The sequence below is a fragment of the Pelophylax lessonae genome, assembly GCF_965119305.1.
Source record: "Pelophylax lessonae genome assembly, chromosome: 6".
In the NCBI taxonomy this organism is placed as follows: Eukaryota; Metazoa; Chordata; class Amphibia; order Anura; family Ranidae; genus Pelophylax; species Pelophylax lessonae.
Genome location: NC_138773.1, coordinates 169,931,531 through 169,956,676, shown reverse-complemented (window position 1 = coordinate 169,956,676; position 25,146 = coordinate 169,931,531). Strand labels below are relative to the sequence as shown.

The window sequence follows — 25,146 nt, the reverse complement described above, 5'->3', positions numbered from 1 at the left end:
GGTTTTCTTCAAGGGTGTCTCTGTACATTGCTGCATTCATCTTTCCCTTGATCCTGACTAGTCTCCCAGTTCCTGCCACTGAAAAAAATCCCCACAACATGATGCTGCCACCACCATGCTTCATTGTAAGGATGGTATTGGCCAGGTGATGAAGCGGTGCCTGGTTTCCTCCAGATATAATGCTTACCATTCAGGCCAAAGAGTTCAATATTTGTTTAATTAGACCAGAGAATTTTTGTTTCTCATGGTCTGAGAGTCCTTCAGGTTCCTTTTGGCAAACTCCAGGTGGGCTGTCATGTGCCTTTTACTGAGGAGTGGCTTCTGTCTGGCCACTCTACCATACAGGCCTGATTAGTGGAGTGCTGCAGAGATGGCTGTTCTTCTAGAAGGTTCTTCCCTCTCCACAGAGAATCACTGGAGTTTTGTCAGAGTGACCATCGGGTTCTTGGTCACCTCCCTGACTGAGACCCTTCTCCCCTGATCACTCAGTGATCAGCGGATCTCATGTTTAGGAACTAGAGTGGTGATCTATTGTTAATGTTAGATCAGCACCATCAGTGACAATGTGTTGTTGGAGCTAGCTTCAAGAAAGCAGCATGTGTCTGTTTACACCCACCTACATCCAATCTGCTCTGCCCTTCAATCTAGCAGATCGGATGGCAGGTGGGTGTTAACAAACAGGTGGTCCGCTTATATCTGACAGCTCATAGAGGAGAGCAGGCTGTGTCTGTGTCCGCTCTGCATAAGTGGAGTGGTCTCTGACCAGCCAGCCGCTTGCTCAGTAGGGATCAGCGGATAGATTCCCCGCTGAGCAAGTGGACTCCTAGCAGAGTCTACACCGTAAGAAAGGGGCCTAGGTCACAAATTGCTAGAGGGCAGCAAGTGTTGCCGAAAGAAAACTTGAATTTCTTTCCAAATCGAATCCTCAGCTTGGCAGTGAGGAATCATCTCTCCACCATACAACAGAGGCAGGTTTTGTCCACGAAGATGTGAGGCATAGGAAAAAGGGAACCCTGGGGGTTCAATCAAATGGCCAGCTCCTGGATAAGTTATCATCCTGCTTTTAGTTTTCCCATTCTTCATTAATCTATAGAAAGGGAATTGAGCAAACTGTTGACTATTGTAATATTGATCAGCAGAGCCAGCTAAGAAAAGTATGGGTCCAGAGGCTCTTTCAACTGGAATGAGTGAATCAGCACGTGGCTCATATAACCCAGCAGTGCTCATAAATCCTTCTTTGGTGATCATTGTCTTCGCTGGTTTGTAGGGTGTTCCTTTAATGAGAACCTTACCTTTATGGTAAATTGTGCTACCATATATATTACAGCTACCATTAATGCTGACAGTAGCTCCAATCTGTGGTAAATATGAAGCCAGCAAAAGGGAAATCTCTGCACCCTTTGAGACACCCAGAACTCCAAGTTTAGGTCCAGCAACCTGAAAAGTAAAAATTTTTAAAAGTCTTTTTCATTGAAGTAGAAAATATGGAAAACAAATTATAGTTTTATATGTTGTTTTGAAGATAACCAAACAAATACCCTCAGTATAAAATAGCATCATTCATACCATAATACTGTATATGTATTTTTGATTTATGTAAGAGAACAGTCAGTGTAAGGTCAATGCTATCTAGCTCAACATGTTTACTATCTGAAGTACCATAAAAGCATAAACCCAGCATGACCAAGTTGCAAGAGTGTAATTTGTAGAGTGCTAAGCAGGTTGCTTTACTTTTATATTTTTTAAGTCCAGAAAAGTCAGCAGAAAGGACACTGAACTAAGGCAGCGTTCCCTACGCACCACAAGCCATAGGTATTAAAATGTAACTTTTATTAACCACTTAAGGACTGGAAAATTTTGCTGCTTAATAACCAGGCCCTATTTTGCAATTCGGCACTGCGTTACTTTAACGAACAATTGTGCGGTCGTGTGATGCTGTACCCAAATAAAATTGACGTCAGAAATAGAGCTTTCTTTTGGTGGTATTTCATCACCTGTGTGATTTTTATTTTTTACGCTATAAACAAAATAAAAATGACAATTTTGAAAAAAAAAACAATATTTTTCACATTCTGCTATATAACATTCCCAAAAAAAAATGTAAAAATCAAATTTTTTTAACATTTTAGGCCAATTTGTTTTCTGCTACATATGTTTGGTAAAAAAAAATCACAATAAGCGTATTTTGTTTGGTTTGCGCAAAAGTTATTGCATCTACTAACTACGGGAAAGATTTATGTAATTTTTATTGTTTTTTTTTACTAGTAATGGTGGCGATCTGCGATTTTTTGTGGGACTGCGACATTGCGGCAGACAGATCAAACCCCTAACTGACATTTTTGACACTTTTGGAGGTACCACTGACATTACTGCAGTAATTAGTGCTAAAAATATGCACTGTTACTGTAATAATGCCATTGGCAGGGAAGGGGTTAATACTATTAATACTATTAGTGATCAAGAGGTTAAATGTAAGCCTAGGGGAGTGATTCTAACTGTGGAGGGGTTGGGCTTGCGAGATCATCACAGAGACATGTGATCCTGTATAGCAGGATCACATAGCCTCTGTGATCACTTCAGGGAGAATGACGGACGGCTGTGTTTATATCAGCCGTCCGTCCTTCTCTGTCAGCGGGGGGAGATCACGAGTGGCCGGCGGCCATCAGAGCTGCCTGTCACACGCACTGGCTCCTCAGCTGACGAGCGGGGGCGGGTGTCTCCTGAGCGAGCTACGTTGTGCTACGTCGGTTTGCCCAGGAGTGGCCGTCTGCCACAGCAAGTCTGCGCTGGGCAGTCGTCAAGTGGTTAATTGCTATAAAACGTTGTCTGGACTGTATATATGTGACAAAAAGGGAGGGTGAGTTTATTGGTTGGCCAATAATGTACTGATGATTGGTGCACACAGTAAAAACTGATCAAGGTAAAAGAGAAAATAATGAGGAAAGAGGAGACAACTACTCTCTCTCATAGAGTCTCATATTATGCCAGTCTAAACAAAATGGTCTGTAAAAATCTAGGTAGCCACGCACCACTAATTTTGCTTGCTCCTCTTACTCATCAAGCTTACCTAATAAGTAGCACTAGAAGCTATGAGACTCTATCTCTCGGGCTCATGTCTGAAAGGATCCTGAGTATCTTCTACTATAGCAAAAATATACACTGGAGCTAATATCTGTATATTCATTGCTCACAGAGCTGGATGTCTGGCAGTTAGAGTAGCAAATATCTGCCTCCCTGGTCTGAATGTGGAGGCTGAAAAAGCTTTTCAAACCTGCCTCATAACAAAGCTCTCTCTCATAAACTCTCTTATAAAACCTCAGAGAATATGGTCTGTCAGAATCTAGATTGCTACACACCACTCAATTGGCTGGCTCCTCTTGCTCGTCAAGCCTTCATAATATATACTGTTCTCAGAGTTAGATGGCTGACTAGCAAGTAGTAGACTAACAAATATTCGGGGGTGGAGCTAGCCGGATACAGCGATGGACATCTGATCATGAGCTCCGGTTCCAGTGGGAACTCAGCGGCTCACCACAGCTCATCAGGACAGCCATCCACCTCCCCATAGCAGCGTTCTGACTGCAGAACACTCGGAGATCACAGCCATGACATGTAAGAAGAAGGAGGACAGCCATCCTCACAAGTTAACAGAGTTCTTCACTCCAGGGCCTAAGCAAGATGGCGCTGGCTCATCTCCTACACCAGCCTCATCCTCTGTACAGAATTCCAGCAAAAGAGGCCAGAGACAAAAAAGAAGCAGCCCAACAAAAAGCCTGCAATCCTCCCTGTCCACATCTGCATCTGGAAGCCCAAAGAAATCAAGAATCCGGATGGATGCTTTGGATTCTGGAAATCAGATGAGCACTCATGATTCTGGGGATGATACTAGGGATTTGCCAGACTCCATAGATATTTTCCCTACCACTAACCTACCTGTCATAGACACTGTCCTTAAGGACTTGCTGGTGTCCCTGAGGAGCTCACTCCAATCGGATGTGATTTCTTGTGTACATAAGTTCAGCACAGAATTACAGTCCTCCAGGGTTGATCATATAGAATCCAAGATGGGAGAATATGCATCAACGATTAATGATCTAGTAGATGCTAATGACAATCAGGAGGAAGACATGGATAAAATCAAGGCCAAATTAGCTGATATGAAAGATAGGACAAGGAGAAATAATGTGAAGATCAGGGGGATTCTTGAGTCTGTCCAGCAACCACATCCCTGCAAATGTGTGACTCAGTTATTTAACACAGTGATACCAGACTTGTCTGTCTTAGATATAACAGTGGACAGAATTCAATGTCTATCCAAACCCTCACATCTTCCGGACAGCTTACCCAGAGATGTTATATTGAGATTACATTTCTACCATGTTAAAGAATGGTTGATGACCGTGTCCAGAAATAGGGAACAACTTCCAACTCCATACTCCAACCTGCAGCTCTATGCTGACTTGTCACAATATACGCTTCAGAAGCGCAGAAACCTCAACATTGTTTCTAAAGCACTCAGAAATCACCACTTAAGTTACAAGTGGGGATTTACAAACAGTGACTAAAGATGGATCCGAGCATGTGGTGGATTCTGTGGAGAGGTATGTGGCCCTCCTGACGAAATGGGGAATTCTCCCTGAACCACAAGATCACCCCAAACAAACGGGAAGTCCCAAAAGAATTGATTCGGGTTGGCGCATGATAACAGCAAAAAATGCACGCTCTCATATTTAGAAAACCTATGAGCATTTCATCTCTACGCATGGGAGGTTACCCTCAGATCCAAACTTTTATCCTTGGATATTTTCCCCCCTTGCACTCTTGAGTGACAATAAGTCACACTCGGTTTATGACTTTCATAGCTTTGCCACGTGCAGCAGTTAACCAATGTTCCTATTTTTTTTCGTTTTGTGCTCTATCCTTTTGGTTTTTCAGTCAGAAGTTTCTCTTCCTTCCCTACCATAATTAAGGACGAAAGAGGATCAGATTTACGGAAGCTAAATGCAACTGCAACACTCTCCTGCATCTACAAGAGGCCTACTGTCCCGGTTGAAGTAAGTGCAAACAATGCAACGTACACTACTCACCTCATTTTCTTCAACAACCAATGGCGGTGACTTTCCTCTCAATTAGTTCTAAAGGCCTAAATCACCCGGCAAAACATTGAACTTTATGGAGGGAAGCTTTGTGTCTATGAAACGTACTTCAGCAACACGGCTCCTCCTGCTTGCACTCACCCTAAGTTTCCCCACATCTACACATCCAATGCTGATCAAAAAAAAGGGGAGATGACAGCAATAAGAGACTCAGTGGCCTTTAAACTCCACAAATCACTAATAGACCCCCAAGGCCGATACTTAATTATTATATGTGACATCAATTCCACAACTTACACAGTGGTGAACATCTACCCTCCCAACGCCAGAGAAATAAACTTTTTTCACAAAATTATGAAAAAAATCTATGCTCTACATTGGGGGGAGTTCTTGGTGTGTGGGGACTTTAACACTACTCCAGATCCATCCCTTGATGTGACTTCTAAACCAAAGAGGCCTCCACCAATGCTGAAGTCCTCCCTACGTACCTATGAACTCTACATGCTGGAGAGTGTGACTATACGTTCTTCTCAACTAGCCATAAGTCATATTATTTCTTGTGGACAGGAGACTGCTGTTCAGAGCTAAAGCTTCTGTGATTAATAACATTACCTGGTCGGATCATGCCGCAGTTAAACTAGTCATAGAAGACCCCTTGGCAACCAACAACACATATATATGGCGATCTAGCTTGCATTTGTTTTAGGATGCTCCGGCCAAGGCTAAGTTTGAACAGCAGTTACGAGAATTTTTTGATTAAAACACTATGTCGGTCGATGACCCATTTGTTGTGTGGAACACAAAGCCTACATGAGAGGCGTCATTATACAGCACGGGGCGAGGGCTAAGAGGATGAGGCAGCAGCACATTCAAACACTAATATCCAAAATTGATACCCTAGAAACTCAAAACAAACAGAAGCCCACCCAACAGTTAATGGACCAATTGCTACAGACCCATCATGAACTCAGACTGGTATTGCTGGGGGACTTTGAAAAGACCTCTAGGAGACTCTTAATATGTCCTATTATGCCAGTGGTAACAGATCAGGAAAACTTTTAGCCAATAGATTTAGGGGACATAAATATAAATCCCAAATTCCTTATGTTGTACATCCTCAAAATCATACTAAACAATCCCATATATAGGCTATAGCGTATACATTCAGCCATTACTATGCATCGCTGTACAACCTTAAAAATGACCGTTTTATACCCAAACCCACATCAGCTGTTATTGCTGATTTTTTACAAACAATTATTATCCCCAAACTGTCAGAGGAACATCTTGCAAAACTTTACTACCCAGTGGATGCGTCCGAAATACAACGCATCATTAACCACTTCCCACGAATCGACACAGGTCTACGTCGGCTGCAAAAAGTGGTTGTACCGTGGTGATGCCTGCAGCTAGAGGCATCATCACCGTACCATTTTTTAGAGCTTTCAGGTCGTAATGGCTGATGCAGCTTGGGAGTGGCTTGGTCGTTACCCCCAGTGAACGGCAGGGGACGCCCCCCTCTCCCGCCGCCTTCCACGGCTCTGCCCGGGTCTTCTGTCCCACCAGTAGACCCGAGCAACCAGCCGGCACCTCCGCTGGTTGGTTGGAGTCCCTAACAAAGCCGGATTCGGCTTCAATCGGTTCTCCGATGTTGTAACCCGGAAGCGGCGTTCATGAGGTTACGTCCAGGTTACTCGGCGGCTAAAGGCGCCAAATTTGAAAAGTGACAGTATTCAAAAATGCAGTTTTCGGCATTTTGAATACATTCAAGTGCAGTGGAGGGGTCTAGGGTCTTTTAGACCCCCGATCCCTCCATAAAGAGTACCTGTCACTGCCTATTGCTCTCACAAGGGATGTTTACATTGCTTGTGACAGCAATAAAACTGATCAGATTTTTTTAAAAAAAGAAAACCTGTGCTAAAATTTAAAAAAAAAAAAAAAAAAACATTTTTTTTAAAGCACCCCCATCGCCGTGAGCTTGCACACGAAAGAAAACGTATACAGAAGTAGCGCTCCCAAATGAAATCGCTGTTTAAACCACACATGTGAGGTATCACCGCGATAGCCAGAGCAAGAGCAATAATTAAAAAAAAAAAAGAGCTACTCTGTATCTCGAAACTGGTAAACGTTAACATTTTTTAAAGCATCGCCTATGTTGATGAGATTTTTATTGACCGTAGTTTGTCGCCATTCTGCGGGTACGTGCAATTTTAAACCGTAACATGTTAGGTATCTATTTACTCAACGTGACATCATCCTTCACAATATACAAAAAAATGGGCTAACTTTACTTTTTGATTATGTTTAGTTTTTTTTTTAATGCAGGGAAATTTTTTTTTCTAAAAAAAATGGCGTTTGAAAGACCGCTGCGCAAATACCACGTGACAAAAAATATTGCAACGACTGACATTTTATTCTCCAGAGTCTTTGCTAACAAAAAATATATAATGTTTGGGAGTTCTAAATAATTTTCTAGCAAAAAATACTGATTTTAACTTGTAAACAACATGTGTCAGAAATGGGCTCGGTCCAGAAGTGGTTAAGTCATTACCTAACAATAAGTCACCGGGTCCAGACGGTTTCACTGGGGAATACTACAAATCCTTCCAGGATGTCCTGACTCCCCACCTAATGGGGATTTGTAGTGCTGCAGCTGCCTCCTCCTCTCTCCCCCTGGAAATGCTTATAGCTATGATAATCGCACTGCCAAACCAGGTTAGGCGCCAGATGTACCTCAAAATTTTCGTCCCATATCGCTACTCATCACTTATCTCAAGATTTACGCTAAACTACTGGCCACCAGATTAGTGGATATATTACCCTTACTCATACACAGAGATCAGACAGGTTTTACCAAGGGACGTCAGACAGCAGATGCCACAAGACGTCTTCTCAATGTTATTCATCTAGCTAATAAAAACAAAACGCCTTCTCTGCTCCTTGGGTTGGATGCAGAGAAGGCGTTTGACAGGATACATTGGGAATATTTGGTACATGTTTTATCTGAATTTGGTTTTACAGGACCGATTTATTCGGCCATCATGGCATTATATACTGGACCAACGGCCCAAGCGTATGTTTCTGGAGCTCTACCAACGCCCTTTGATATTACCAATGGATAAGGGTTGTCCCCTATCTCCACTGATTTTTAATTTATTAATGGAACCCTTGGCTTCATACTTACGCTCCCATCCCCTTATAACTGGGCTTAATACAAAGACCGGTGATCACCAATGTCGACACTTCCCTGGCTTCGGTGCATTCAGCATTATGCAAATTTAATAACGTTTCATATTATAGCGTGAATGAGACAAAATCTTTTATCTTAAACGTAGGTGTTGAAGATACGGTTAATCAGACACTGAAGCAAAACTTTTCATACAAATGGATGGAAGACGGAATTAAATACTAATGCCCCATACACACATGCAGATTATCTGCAGACTTTTGTCTGCAGACTTACCAAAACCATATAATATGAGGTCAAACCTAAACACTTTCAATTTGTATGCAATCCGGCAGGCCCTTGCACTACATAGAAAAGGTAAGTCTGCAGACAAAAGTCTGCAGATAATCTGCACGTGTGTACGGGGCATTAGGCATTACTCTCACATCCAGAATAGAGGACCTTGTCAAGGCAAATTACGTTCCCTTTCAAAACTCATTTAAAGCTAAATTGGATAGTTTGGCTCAAGTTGAACTTTCATGGTCAAGACGGCTAGCAGCCTTTAAGATGCAAATCCTACAACAGCTATTATACCTATTTAGAATGCTACTAATTCCATTGCCCAACTCCTATTTTCATAACCTACAAAGCATGTTAAACAAATATCTATGGAAGGGCAAAAAAGCTTGATGCGCGTTCCATAAGCTTATCAAACATAGGAATGCGGGAGGTATAGGCCATGTGCCACTTCAAGACTATTATTAATTAATTGGACATCCCCCGCCAGTAATCCCCTGTGGGTTGAATTGGAACAATCCCAAGTCCCCAGAGGGAATCTTCTGGACTTCCTACTGACAGCACCCCATAACAGAAATCTTGATAGCAAACTTGCCCCCTCTATTCTAGCATCTCTTTGCGCTTGGACTCATCTCTGTAATTCCAAAAAATGGAGCAGCGCCGTATCACTTATTAAACTACCCCTATCCGCATTGTCTTTCCTCATTCCAGATATTAATAGTAACTGGAGGGATTGGGTACTTAGAAGACATACTTGAAGGCTCCGCCTCAAACTATTTAAAACATTGCAAATAAAATACAACCTTCCCCAGATGGAACCATATAAATTCATTCAAATAGCCCATTTACCTAAGGGGAATCACACTATACAGACAGAACTACCAGTAGGTTTAGTTCAATACTTCCAACGACAAACAACTCCACGCAAGGGAATTTCTCTCATATATGCTCATCTACAAGAGAAAACCATGTTAAAAACCCATCAATGGGAATTAGATATAGGTATCACATTAAAAATTGGATGGAATCTCTTAGCACAGTATATTCCTCTCCCAAAAGTGTTGACCTATGGGAGTTACATCAAAAGATACTACTGAGGTGGTACCTAACACCATACCGACTGTTGAAAATCTACCCAAATATCTCCATTCTGGAGGATGTGTGGGGCTCCAGGCACATTAATCCATATCCTGTGGGCATGCCCTAAAATACAAATGTTCTGGTCTCAGGTAGAACGAATTGAGGCCACTCTTACAGGTCTAAATCACTGACTGTCTCCAGCAATGGGGATCCTATCATTAGAACTCAAAACCATACCCCTATCCATAAGGACAGTAATTTCTCACCTTTTATTGGCCGCGCGCCCCTGACTTTACTTAGACATTGGAGAGAGGAAAAAGCTCCGGGAATAGCAGAGGTAATTCAAACCACCCAAACACATGGCACTTATGAGATTCTTTTTGCGTAATCTATGGGAAGATACGAAGTAGTATCCCAGTGCTGGGCTCCCTGTTTGAATGGTACTCCAACAACTTATAGTTTGAGGGTAATGTCACATTTTAGGGGGGAGGTTTTATTTTAGCTACTATTACCTGAATGACTTTCTTACACCATGTCTAAAAAACTGTGTACTTCTGACTGAATGGGATTTTCACACATTTGTAAGTTTAATTATTGTTTGCACTTTATTAGAACATACTCTCCTTCATTTAATCTTTACTTGTTCATGTAACCCGTCACATTTTATCCTAGTTTCAGGGAGCTACCACCCATACGTCTCATAGCGCGTAGATAAAATACTGTTTGAGACTTAAAGCGTAAAAAGTTATTGGTGAGGATTAGATACTTCCTTCTAATTCCTCAGACCACTGTGAGAGATCATAAGAGGACTTGTGAGTAGATCTTTCCAATGACTGGTAGCACTGAGCCCCTCCAGGACATATTAGAGTTTAATCTTTAAGAAATGCCATAGAATGTGAGAGGCGACAGGGTTGCACTGTTATAACAAAGTATTTATGTTTCCTATGTAACTTTTAAAAAGTGTCAGAAAATAAAGAAAGAAAATGGAGGGGACTAAACTATCCCAACATGGTTGGAGTCATGGATGGTTAGATCATTTTTTAATCCAACCATGTGGGGATAGTGGAGCAAGCAAAATTATTTGTGTGTGGCTATCTAGATTTTTACAGACCATTTTGTTTAGACTGGCATAATATGAGACTCCATGAGAGAGAGTAGTTGCCTCCTCTTTCCTCATTATTTTCTCTTTTGCCTTGATCATTTATTACTGTGTGCAACAATGATCAGTATATTATTGGCCAACCAATAAACTCACCCTCCTTTTTTGTTACATATATATACAGTCCAGGCAATGTTTTATAGGAAGTAAAAAAATATATATTTGAATACCTATGGCTTATGGTGCATAGGCAACACACCCTTCGTTTAGTGTAGTTTCAGTTTTTGCCAGTCTAGTATTTTTTGCTATATTTCAGGTATTAGTCTGCATTGACAGAAAAGTCAGCAGTTTTATTCCAATATTTAAGAATTTTAAAGAAAATGAACAGCATACAAGGAAACTTGAGACAGCATTAAAACTTCTGTCAGATTATTTCTTGTCTACTTTTGTCAGATTATTTCTTGTCCGTGAAGACAGAAAGTGATGAGAAATCCAATATTTTGCAGTTGTCACTGGAGCAGGAAGTGAAAGGAAATCTTCCAATAAGGAAACCTGTTATGGTGCAGTGTTATTTTGGCAGCAAATTTCAAGTTAGTTTTAGTCATAGTCTGTTGACTAAAATGCCATTTTATTTTATTCGTATTTTAGTCTTTTGACTAAAATAATATTTTAGTTTTAGTCGTATTTTAGCAATCTAAATTGTTTTAGTTTTAGCCATATTTTACTCGGCTTAAATCTCCAGTGCATTTTAGTCAACTACAAATCAAATGGGTCTAGGCGAATTGGAGTGCATTATTTAAACATTTCTCTAGAATTTCCAAACAAATTATATACTTGTATCAGTTGTGAATATTTTTTAACTGATTCATGACAAATGTTCCCATACATGTGTAATATTATCTCTCACCCACAGGTGGTTTAGTGAGTTTGTTGGATGTCGTGTATATAAAATGGCTGCCGCATATTCAATAAACCATGTGGTTGTGGGGTGAAGTGCAACCATGTGTTGATGACCTCACTCACAAAATTACCTGTGAGTGGTCAAGAGGAATGAGTACATCCTGTGGGGGGTCTATGGTATACAGGACTATAAAAAGAGTAATTAGCATGAGGAAAGCCTGTTTTGTTGGAGCTGTGAAGAGGCAAGCATGCAGCCAGGATTTCTTATTGTCCTGTTTCTCCAGCTATCCGTTGTAAGCTGTTGACATTCAACTTCCAGTGCTAAGTATTATTTGATATTTTGGGAATAGGGTTGTATGTTTAAGACGTGGTATTTTGTGTGATGTTTATAGTAATTTTTATGTGTTAGAAGTTTTATGTATTTTGATGTCCAGTAAAGTTTTGTTTTATTCTCTTAATCAAAACTGCTCTTGGTGTGTCTGTTCATTTTAAATATTCACTAGATATTTCAGTGGCTGTCCAGTATACCTGCAATTTCAGTATATTGGGCTGCAACAATTAAGAGCTAATCTGCTCAAGTGTATGCAGTCTTTTGCTTTTATAAATGTTGTTGTTTCCCACTGTTATTAGTTTAATATTTATATTAAACTATATATTATACATTTGATACAATACTCCTTGAGTAAAAATCTAATAATATGTTGCTATTTATGGTACTGTATTTTCTGGCGTATAAGACTACTTTTGAACCTCAAAAAAATCCCCCAAAAATGGGGGGTCATCTTATACGCCGAGTATAATATCTTCAAGATAACCTAAGTATAAGTATTACCGGTAGATGAAAATTAGGGGGGTCGTCTTATACGCCCAGTCGTCTTATACGCCGGAAAATACGGTATTAAGGTTTGAACATGCATTACAGAGACACAGATTTAGCCATTGTGATATATAACGTCTTTATAAATAAAACCAAGTTTCATAAAGAAACAAAAATATTGCTTTTTGACAAACAGAAGTGCAACTTTAAAATACAAAAAAAAAAAAAAATCTGTAAACTATATTGGCTGTAATGTCATTACCTGAATATATTACCAAAATTAAATATTAAGAAAATATTAAGAAAAAATATAAGAAAAGCCTTTTTCTTAATTTTTTCTCTTTCAGCAGCTTAGTAGATGCCCCCTACTTGTGCTTATGTGATAGCGCAATACATGTTTAAACTTTCCTGTGCTATTATTACAGGCTTTGGATGGAAATTTGTTGCCAATTTAGAAATGACCAGCAGAGTAGTGTTAATTTTGATTTTAATTTTACTCGTATTTTAGTCTTATGACTAAAATGCCATTTTAGTTTTGGTTGTATTTTAGTCATCTGAATTGTTTTAGTTTTAGTCATATTTTAGTAGACTAAAATAGTGTTAATTTATTAGATGAAAATATTTTAGTCGACAAAATTAACACTGTTCTGATGACAACTGTCTACTGTAATTTTCCTCATTTTGGAGAGATTTCATCTCATATACTGTTGTGTTTCTTAGACAGGAAAATTATGGAAAATTGTTATCAAATACTTACTGTAATTTTCTTTTCCTGGCCTATCCTCACATCAGCACACAATGGGTTAACACCTCCTCTGGAGCCCACAGGACCACCTCTTCCTATGGATCAGAAGGTCTTTTTGTTTGCACAAATTAGCAAGAACTGGAATGTTGGACACCAGTGTGCCTCTTTTGTGGACTTCAGGTCCTTACACAAGTTGCTACCTATGTACATGGAAAGGTCGAAGACATGAGGAAAGTGGACAATCTTTTCATTTCACCATCAGGTTCTTGAGTCCTCTTCTATTGGTTTACCAGGGTGATTAGATTGGCATGCAGGAAGTAGGCCTTTCTGCTCAGGAACAGGGACAAGCTCCTTGGACCGGAGGGGTGGCAGCCTTTGGGGCAGTTATGCCAGGATTTCAGTGAAGAATATATGAGAGATGGGTAGCCCTTTATTTGACTTTAAGGCTAGGCGTGCAGTCAGCGAGTTCTGTAAATTTTGGGACGAGACATATAAATTATTTTTGTCCTTGGCAGCTTTTCTTGGATTGTCAATGTTTATTTTCATGTGTTACCTCCTGCCCATTTATTCAGCTAGTTATATCCCATTGTATGTTGATTTGAGGTAGGGCCAGGAATATGGAAAAGCATTATCAAATACTTACCGTAATTTTCTTTTCATGGCCTATCCACACCTCAGCACAGGACTCCCCCCGTAGTGGCCTGTCGCAGGCTAGGTTATGGAACACTTCAGTCGGGGAGGGGCTGCCTTTTATTTAGCTAGGAAGAAGTGGTCCTGTGGGCTCCAGAGGACGTGTTAACCCATTGTGTGCTGATGTGAGGTAGGGCCAGGAAAAGGGAATTCTCTCCAATAGAACACAAACAAAAAAAAAAAAAAACTTGACAGAAGTTTTAACCCTTCCCTACTTTATACAAAAAATTGGCTTTAGTTATACTTAAATAAGACTAAGAAAAGACTAATGTCCATCTAGTTTCACCTCCTTTTTTCATTGAACAGATTTAGGCACACTTTACCTGAATACTTACTACTACTGGCAAAAAATGTCACGATACCTTAGGATGTTTCAGGAGCAGATCTGTAGCTTCTTCAAAATATTCTAAATCTAGTTTTCGGAATGAGCTTGGAAGATCCTCATAACCAAAATATGCCAGAGCAAAAACCACAAACCCATGACTGGCGAGAAGACTAGCTCTGTATTCTGCAAGGCCACCTCCTCCACCAAACATGTCGATGATACCAGGATATGCACCCTTTCCTGTTTAAATAATACCAATTAATATAAGTATTTAAAGCTGAAAGAGTAGTTTAAAAAATATTGTTGGGGTTTGAAGTGGAATGCAAGTGAAAACCTAACTAACCCCAAAACTACTCCTATCCCGATTCTAAGCCTATTCTTTCTACCCTGTAAAAGGAAAGATGTCTATACTTACCTATTCCGAAGTTGCTTTGGTCAAAGCACAGGATCTCTCCAGTGCCGGTTTCAATGTAGAGGAGAGACTGCTGACAATGGCTGCAGAGCCTGGGTGATTGTGTCATCCATAGGCTTGCTATGGGGAATCTTTTGTCAGCTGTCCCTCCTCTAAACTGAAGCCAGTCATGTTACCGGAATGACTTCAGAATTGCTTAGTATAGGCATCTTTCCTTTTACAGGGTTGATATATTAGGTTTAGAATGGGGGTGGAAGTAGATTTAGGGTGAGTATACACGGGCCGAAAATAAGCAGCAAACAGTCGGTTTGGCAGGAACCAGTCGACTTTCATCCCATGTGTACAGATTTTCATCCAACAGAAACCAGTCTCACAACTAGCTTCTGTCAAATGAGCATGCTGGAAAAGCAACATCCAATCAGCAGTTGCAACCAATAGCTATGAGGTGGAGGGGGTCAGTCCCTTTGTCAGAACACAATAGCTCAGCAGGGGAGATCGCCACACTAACATTGGATATGTTAGTATAGTGATTTATATGCTTCTTTTTGTTCAGCCCGCTGGGTTGAGCGGAATAAAACTTACCGTGTATACCTAGCATTAGGCTTAGTTAGATGTTGACTTGCCTTCCACTTTAATGCCTGTAAATACACTTTCAGAGCACAAGAACCCAACCAACAAAAATACAATTGACATCATTCACACCTTTTATCTTGTCTTCATGGATTCCCTATAAGTATCTCCTAAACTGCAATATAATACACATTTTGCTCTCTCTCATCCAGTAATATGAATCATATACAGTCTGACAACCCTGGCAGATGTTTGCTTTGGCTATAGTTAGGCATTAAAGCTGAACTCCAGGCAAATAGCTAAATACACAGATGAAACACATGACATGAAGTACCTAATCTTACCTGGCAAAGGATTAGAGTTTCTTTACCCCCCTCACACAGCACAGCCATGTGAATAACCCGACTTACAAGTAAGGAAAACAGTGATGTCCTCTCTACCTCAGGCCTGCTGACTGAATAGTAAAAGAGTACCAGCCGAATGCATAGGTCATCCCTCTGCTCTATTCCCCATGGTATCAGGACAATATCCCCCCGGACAATATCCCCCTGGACATAATCCCCCCTGGAAAATATCCCCCCGGGACAACATCTCCCGGGCAATATCCCCCGGGACAATATCCCCCCGGAAAACATCCCCCTGGACATAGGGTTAGGGTTAGAGGGGGGATATTATCCAAGGAGGATATTGTCCAGGGGGATGTTGTCCAGGGGGATAATGTCCGGGGGGATATTGTCCTAGAATCATTCCCATATTAGCATGTTAATTTTTCAACACATTTCAAAACATGCGCACATAGCACAGATCATCCTAGTCCTGCCCCTCCCTTTCCCAGATGTTATCTCAACTTGTCTGCCATGGTGGAAATACACTTTTATGATTTATTATTGAATACAGAGCTACAATAATTTATGCCATCACTACTGCCTGAAATTCAGCTTTAGCCAGGAATTTCTGATCTTCTGCCCAGTCCAGGTAGTTTTTAATAACATGCTGGGATGCAACACTGGAGTGACTTCAGCACCCCATGTTGTCCCCCCCTATATGCAGAAATTTCAAGGACTACCAGTTACATCCACTGGATATTTTATGCTTACTCGCAAGCTATAGCTTTGTTTAGAGATTTTGGCCTGTCTCTACACCTCCCAACTTTTTGAGATGGGAACGAGGGACAACTATTAGTAAAGGTATGTAGGCAAATGAAAAATGAATAGTTAAACCCACAAGTGTTTTTATTTACCCACCTCTATTCCTTTAAATTGGCCTTTGAAATTTACAAATGCAGCAATTTAGAAATTGGATGAAAGGTTAAGCACTGGGAAACAGTTTTGAAAGATAAAAATGTATTTTATTTACAATTTTATGGATCAGACCAAAATTAAAGACAAATGAGGAGGAAGAAGGGACAGAGGGACTTTGTTCCAAATCAGGAACAGTCTCTCAAAATAAGGGACAGTTGGGAGGCCTTTTCTCTGTCACTCTGGAAGAATCAGAGAGAAGAAAACATCATTCAGAATCATCACGGGATTGATCATGCTGTCTAGCCAGTACTTTTCAGTAAAGCTGCTGTCATTTACCTTTCAGGTTCAGGGTTAGGCCAGTTCTTTCTGCATAACACAAGGGTATTTTATTTAAAAAGTCAGATTTATCTACTCCTCCATGATCCTTCTTGTCCCATTACCACACAGAAAGTTAGGAAAAGTTTAGTCACTTTTCATATTTTACAAGGTGCGCTAAACACTGTCTTTTGTCACATTTGCACATTTATGGGATGTAATAAATAAAAAAAAGTGTTTTAAAATTCCAAAACACTTTTCTTCTTTATATTACTTGGAATTTTAAGTAAAAAAAAAAAGATTTGGCGTGACTATTTCACATGTAAATAGACTTTAGTAATTTAAGAATGTAAACTTACCCGCAGGGGAAAAAATGGTACCTCGAAGTCTACCATCACGGATCTGGGTCCTTTGTACATCAGCAGCTATGTGCCACCTACTAAATGTAGCACTGCAAGTGGGCTGTGGGTCAGGAAGTAACCCTACTGATAAAGAATCAAAAAAATCCACCGTGTACAGAAATGGGCCAGCTTTCACGTCTCTTTTAACAGGTCGTTGAAATGGTTTTAGAGGCTTCAATGACCATAACAGTCCCATGGGATGAACTCCTTGGTAATTTCCACCAAGAGCTGGGTTATTATCCAAGTTAATTTGCCCTTCTACATCAGCTTTGTAAAATGCTCGTGACTGGAAGACATTTCCCTTTTCATCTTGAAGTGTTAAACGAATGGTTGCCAGTTGATTGGGTTGCAGTCCTGATGCCTTAATTTGCACATGCTCATCAGCCAGACCAGTTTCTGGAGTTACTATAAGATTAACCATGTTTGCAATATTGTGCAAATTGTAAAAATGCCTTGAAAGGAAAACAATGTAGTATATATCAGATGAAGATGCAATAAACATACTGTATAATAAACAATCAAATGAAGATCAGTGAAAAATTGCATGGTAACACAAATTGCTAATCAGCCAATCACATGGCAGCAACTCAATGCATTTAGGCATCAAGACGCGGTGAAGCTTATTGGTGAAGTTCAAACCGAGCATCAGAATTGGGAAGGTGACTTTGAAACTGGCATGGTTGTTGGTGCCAGACGGGCTGGTCTTAGTATTTCAAAAACTGCTGATCTACTAGGATTTTCATGCACAACCATCTCTGCAGTTTACAGAGAATGGTCTGAAAAATAGAAAATATCCAGTGAGTGGCAGTTGTGTGGATGAAAATGTCTTGTTGATGTCAGAGGAGAATGGGCAGACTGGTTTGAGACGATAGAAAAGGTAACAGAAACCTAGCATAGGGAAAAAACTTTTCAGTAGGAGGGAGATTAAAAAGACATGTGGCCATTCACTGGAATTGGAAGAGAAGCAGCTTAACCTTAAACTGTGTACAGGGTTCTTTACTGTCAAAGTGATAAGAATATGGAATTCTCTTCCACAAGCAGTAGTATCAGCAGGGAGCGTTGATAGTTTAAAAAAACGATTTGATGGGCATCTTAACGATCACAACATACAGGGATCTACGATCTACTATTGACCTAAACACATGCACACACACCACAGGTTGAACTTGATGGACTGGTGTCTTTTTTCAACCTTACTGACTATGTAAATTGAAATTGAAAAATAATCACTCGTTACAGCCAAGGTATGCAGAATACCATCTCTGAATGCACAACACATCAAACCTTGAAGCAGATGGGCTACAGCAGCAGAAGACTACACCAGGTGCCACTCCCTTCAGCGAAGAACGGGAAACTGAGGTTATAATTCACACCAAAATTAGACAATAGAAGATTGGAAATATGTTGCCTGGTCTTTTTTATTTTTTATTTTATTGTTTAATACATTTTTATTTAATTTTCTGAAAAAATAAACTCACACATAAAAAAGAAAAAAGAGAAGAAAAAAGAAATACAATTCTATTACGTTCAGTACAGCCTGCATTTCTATAATGTTCCAATAAATTCCATGTATCATCAATACTGTACTAACCTAATTTTCTAAAAAAAAAAAAAAAAGTTTATTTTTTCAAAAAATTAAATAAAAATGTATTAAACATATGTTGCCTGGTATGATGAGTCTCGATTTCAGCTGCGACATTCAGATGGTAGGGTCAGAATTTGGCATAAACAACATGAAAGCATTGATCCATCTTGCCTTATATCAACGGTTTAGGCTAGTGTTGGTGGTGTAATGTTGTGGGGGATTTTTTCTTGGCACACTATGGGCCCCTTAGTACCAATTGAGCATTGCCTAAATGCCATGGCTTACCTGAGTTTTGTTGCTGACTATGTCCATCCCTTCATGACTACAGTGTACCTATCTTCTGATGGCTACTTTTAGCTGGATAATGTACCATGTTATGAAGCTCAGATCATCTTGAACATGACAAGTTCACAGTACTCCAGTTGCCTCCACAGTCACCAGATCTTAATCCAATAGAACACCTTTGGGATGTGGTGGAACAGGAGATTCGCATCATGAATGTGCAGTTGACAAATCTGCATCGAATGCGTGATGCTTTTAGGTCAATATGTTTCTAACACCTTGTTGAATCTATGCCAAGAAGAATTAAGGGAGTTGTGAAGGCAAAAGGGGGGTCCAACCTGGTACTAGCAAGGTGTACCTAATATAGTGGTCAGTGAGTGTATATAAAAAAATAAAATAAAAAATACAAATGTATTTATTAAAAAAAAAAAAAAAAAAAAAAAAAAAACATAGTGTGCACAAACATATGCAAGCAAGCGCAGAGAAAAAAATAGACCTCTTTGTAATTAAACAGCTATTCAGGATAAGCCACATTTTTTCTCTCTTTTATGCTGGTCATTTTTTTGTTTCAGAAAGAGTTTGAAAAGGCTAGATCCATTCACATGTAAAAAATGCTGGAGCTCAACCATATAATTCAAGTCCGTTATTGATTAATGCTTCACAGCATTGGACAATGACAAAACCCATGCTTTCACTGTCCAATTCACGGTCCAATGATGTGATGTATTATTCAATAAAGGATCTGAAGTTTATCGTCACGCTCAAGCATTCTTCTCTTGTTTTTGATAGGGTGCAGGAACCCAGCCCCCATTTAAGGGTAAGAGGTACAGCTTATTTCTGCAAAAGCTTTGCTTGGAAAGGTTAGAGACTCTGTCAGGATTTTATTAATGTGTCCCTTTTAGGACAGAAACTGTTGGGAAATCTGTCTGCAACAGGGGCACAAATAAAAAAAAAAAAAAAAACATTTGTCACAGAGTGGGGAAAGGCACTGATAGGCGTCACTGATAGGCAGCACTGATAGGTGTCACTGGTAGGCAGCGCTGATAGGCGTCACTGGTAGGCAGCACTGATGGGCACTGATAGGCGGCATTGATGAGGAGGCACTGATTGGCAGCACTGATTTGCAGTATTGATGGGAACTGATTTGGCATCCCAAATGGGCACTGATTGGCACTGATAGGCAGCACTGATGGCCATTGTTATTTAGAACACTGATGATCACACTGTGAGGAGATGATAACCGACAAGTGTGTTTACATCTTGATCAGCTGTAATTGGACACAGCTGATCATGTGGTAAAGAGATGCTGTGATTGGCTCTTTACCCCAATCTGTGATCAGCTGTGTCCAAAGTACACCGCGATCACAGAGTGTGCCGATGTGGGCGCACGGGGGGCGCGATCACGGGAGGATGTCATTAGACATCCTCCGAGAAATGGCCGACTGTGCTGTAGCCATCATTTTGCTATAGCGCGGTCTGCAAGTGGTTAAGTACTGTTAAAGGTTGGGATTCTGTCCTTGTGATGTTTTTTCATCATCCCTTGGCTACTCGTTGGGCTACTCATTGCTTGATCGTTACTTTATCCATAGGGTGGCTCTACCGCTGTGACCTCTGTTGCCACCTTGGGTCCTGAACCCGGTTGAATGCCACCTATCAATGTCCATCAGTGCCGCCTATCAGTGCCCTTCATTGCTGCCTTTTAATGCCCATCAGTGCCACCTATCAGTGTCCATCAATGCCGCATATCAATGCACCCTCATCACTGCCTATCAGTTCAGCCACCAGTGTCGCCTCATCAGTGCCCATCAGTGCAGCCTCATCAGCACACATCAGTGAAAGAGGAATAATTACCTGTTCGCAACATTTTGTAACAGAAAATAGAAAAAAAATATTTTTTCCAAAATTTTTGATCTTTTTTTATTTGTTTAGCAAAAAATAAAAAGCCCAGTGGTGAATAAACACCACCAAAAAAAAGCTCTATTTATTGGCCGACGTGGAAAAGCACATGCACTGTTCCTAAGCCTGTCGGGTTTGGAAAAGGTCGCCCATTTTCGCCTGGGTGGGCGCATGCGCAGTGTAACATACTGGCTCCGATGGGCGCCATTTTTGAATAAAGACAGTGTCACAGGCAGTGGCTACACAGAGGAGAAGAGGACAGAAGAGAACACTCATGTGAGAAGGATAATGTTATATGGTTATTATTTATAGTGGCTGCTTTTTGTGTGTGTTTAGCAACACGTTCATACCTACGAGTTTATATATACTTTTTTGGCGCTGGGTGGATACATTAATTGAATATTTCATTGGTGTGTCCCTTGCTTGGCATGTGAGAAGGATGACAGTGCGGTGGGGGCTGAAGTCAGGGGGCAGAGAAGGACAGTGCTGTGGGGGATGAAGTCAGGGGGCAGAGAAGGACAGTGCTGTGTGGGCTGAAGTCAGGGGGCAGAGAAGGACAGTGCTGTGGGGGCTGAAGTCAAGGGGCAGAGAAGGACAGTGCTATGGGTGGGAGATGTAAAGGATGGCAGAGGAGGACACTGATGTGGAAGGTGAAGGGGGGCAGATTAGAACACTACTGTTGGGGGGTGTCCACAGTCCCTGACCATCTCCTGTACCATGTTCGCAGCCTCTGACCACCTCCCGTACGATGTCCGCAGCCTCTGACTACCTCCTGTACGATGTCCTCAGCCTCTGACCACCCCCTGTACAATGTCCACAGCCTCTAACCATCTCGTGATTTATATCCCCAGTCTCCAACCTTCTCTTGTATCTTATCTACAGCCTCTAACCTTCTCCTGTATCATATCCGCAGCCTCTAACCATCTCTTGTATCATATCCACAGCCTCTAACCTTCTTTTGTATCATATCCGCAGCCTCTAACCATCTCTTGTATCATATCCCCAGCCTCTAACCTTCTCTTGTATCATATCCGCAGCCTCTAACCATCTCTTGTATCATATCCCCAGGGCCGATCCTAGGGTCACAGGCGCCTGGGTGCAGAAATTTTTCTGGCGCCCCCACATGGGCGTGGTCATCTTACTAACTCCTCCCCTTTACGGATGTTTATATGGCAATGGCATAAACACAGAGATGCTCCCCTAAGAAGCCTTCCTTACCCCGGGACCCTCCCACGATCTCTTAACAATAAACAAATTACAGTAAGAGAAGCAGAGTACTCTAATGGGAACTGGAGGGGGGTCTCTCTAATGAACACAGAGAGGGCATCTGTTAGAGAGTCTGTTAGACAGAGCCCCCAGACAGGAGATGGTAACAGACTTCAGACATGATACAAGAGATGGTCAGAGACTGCGGATATGATACAAGAGATCAATGCATTGATGCAGCCTCATCAGTGCCCACCAAATGCAGCCTCATCAGTGCCCACCAAATGCAGCCTACCAGTGCCCACCAAATGCAGTCTACAAGAGCCCACCAAATGCAGCCTACCAGTGCCCACCAAATGCAGCCTATCAGTGCCCACCAAATGCAGCCTACCAGTGCCCACCAAATGCAGTCTACCAGAGCCCACCAAATGCAGCCTACCAGTGCCCACCAAATGCCGTCTACCAGAGCCCACCAAATGCAGCCTACCAGTGCCCACCAAATGCAGCCTATCAGTGCCCACCAAATGCAGTCTACAAGAGCCCACCAAATGCAGCCTATCAGTGCCCACCAAATGCAGCCTACCAGTGCCCACCAAATGCAGCCTACCAGAGCCCACCAAATGCAGCTTACCAGTACCAACCAAATGCAGCCTACCAGTGCCCACCAAATGCAGCTTACCAGAGCCCCCTAAATGTAGCTTACCAGTGCCCACCAAATGCAGGTTACCAGTGCCCACCAAATGCTGCCTACCAGTGCCCACCAAATGCAGCTTACCAGAGCCCACCAAACGCAGCTTACCAGAGCCCCCCAAATGCAGCCTACCAGTGCCCACCAAATGCAGCTTACCAGAGCCCACCAAATGCAGCTTACCAGAGCCCACCAAATGCAGCCTATCAGTGCCCACCAAATGCAGATTACCAATGCCCACCAAATGCAGCCTACCAGTGCCCACCAAATGCAGCTTACCAATGCCCACCAAATGCAGCCTACCAGTTCCCACAAAATGCAGCTTACCAATGCCCACCAAATGCAGCTTACCAGTGCCCACCAAATGCAGATTACCAATGCCCACCAAATGCAGCCTACCAGTGCCCACCAAATGCAGCTTACCAATGCCCACCAAATGCAGCCTACCAGTGCCCACAAAATGCAGCTTACCAATGCCCACCAAATGCAGCTTACCAGTGCCCACCAAATGCAGCCTACCATTGCCCACCAAATTCATCTTACCAGTCCCCACCAAATGCTGCCTACCAGTGCCCACCAAATGCAGCTTACCAGAGCCCACCAAACGCAGCTTACCAGAGCCCCCCAAATGCAGCCTACCAGTGCCCACCAAATGCAGCTTACCAGAGCCCACCAAATGCAGCTTACCAGTGCCCACCAAATGCAGATTACCAATGCCCACCAAATGCAGCCTACCAGTGCCCACCAAATGCAGCTTACCAATGCCCACCAAATGCAGCCTACCAGTGCCCACAAAATGCAGCTTACCAATGCCCACCAAATGCAGCTTACCAGTGCCCACCAAATGCAGCCTACCATTGCCCACCAAATTCATCTTACCAGTCCCCACCAAATGCTGCCTACCAGTGCCCACCAAATGCAGCTTACCAGAGCCCACCAAACGCAGCTTACCAGAGCCCCCCAAATGCAGCCTACCAGTGCCCACCAAATGCAGCTTACCAGAGCCCACCAAATGCAGCTTACCAGTGCCCACCAAATGCAGATTACCAATGCCCACCAAATGCAGCCTACCAGTGCCCACCAAATGCAGCTTACCAATGCCCACCAAATGCAGCCTACCAGTGCCCACAAAATGCAGCTTACCAATGCCCACCAAATGCAGCCTACCATTGCCCACCAAATTCATCTTACCAGTCCCCACCAAATGCTGCCTACCAGTGCCCACCAAATGCAGCTTACCAGAGCCCACCAAACGCAGCTTACCAGAGCCCCCCAAATGCAGCCTACCAGTGCCCACCAAATGCAGCTTACCAGAGCCCACCAAATGCAGCTTACCAGAGCCCACCAAATGAAGCTTACCAGAGCCCACCAAATGCAGCCTATCAGTGCCCACCAAATGCAGATTACCAATGCCCACCAAATGCAGCCTACCAGTGCCCACCAAATGCAGCTTACCAATGCCCACCAAATGCAGCCTACCAGTGCCCACAAAATGCAGCTTACCAATGCCCACCAAATGCAGCTTACCAGTGCCCACCAAATGCAGATTACCAATGCCCACCAAATGCAGCCTACCAGTGCCCACCAAATGCAGCTTACCAATGCCCACCAAATGCAGCCTACCAGTGCCCACAAAATGCAGCTTACCAATGCCCACCAAATGCAGCTTACCAGTGCCCACCAAATGCAGCCTACCATTGCCCACCAAATTCATCTTACCAGTCCCCACCAAATGCTGCCTACCAGTGCCCACCAAATGCAGCTTACCAGAGCCCACCAAACGCAGCTTACCAGAGCCCCCCAAATGCAGCCTACCAGTGCCCACCAAATGCAGCTTACCAGAGCCCACCAAATGCAGCTTACCAGTGCCCACCAAATGCAGATTACCAATGCCCACCAAATGCAGCCTACCAGTGCCCACCAAATGCAGCTTACCAATGCCCACCAAATGCAGCCTACCAGTGCCCACAAAATGCAGCTTACCAATGCCCACCAAATGCAGCTTACCAGTGCCCACCAAATGCAGCCTACCATTGCCCACCAAATTCATCTTACCAGTCCCCACCAAATGCTGCCTACCAGTGCCCACCAAATGCAGCTTACCAGAGCCCACCAAACGCAGCTTACCAGAGCCCCCCAAATGCAGCCTACCAGTGCCCACCAAATGCAGCTTACCAGAGCCCACCAAATGCAGCTTACCAGTGCCCACCAAATGCAGATTACCAATGCCCACCAAATGCAGCCTACCAGTGCCCACCAAATGCAGCTTACCAATGCCCACCAAATGCAGCCTACCAGTGCCCACAAAATGCAGCTTACCAATGCCCACCAAATG

General features: G+C 42.3%; 1 protein-coding gene and 1 long non-coding RNA gene across 2 annotated transcripts in view; both read right to left on the bottom strand.

Moving 5' to 3' along the window:
- The window catches only part of LOC309558193, a 1,089,490-nt gene that overhangs the window by 92,642 nt on the left and 971,702 nt on the right, over window positions 1-25,146 (bottom strand). The gene's annotated exons all lie outside the window — the stretch shown is intronic.
- LOC309559210 (acyl-coenzyme A amino acid N-acyltransferase 1-like) lies at window positions 859-17,575 on the bottom strand (the record flags this gene model as incomplete). Its single annotated transcript, XM_082262429.1, has 3 exons — window positions 859-1,437; window positions 14,253-14,455; window positions 17,113-17,575. 3 exons carry the CDS (start codon window positions 17,573-17,575, stop codon window positions 859-861), a joined length of 1,245 nt encoding a protein of 414 aa, XP_082118555.1.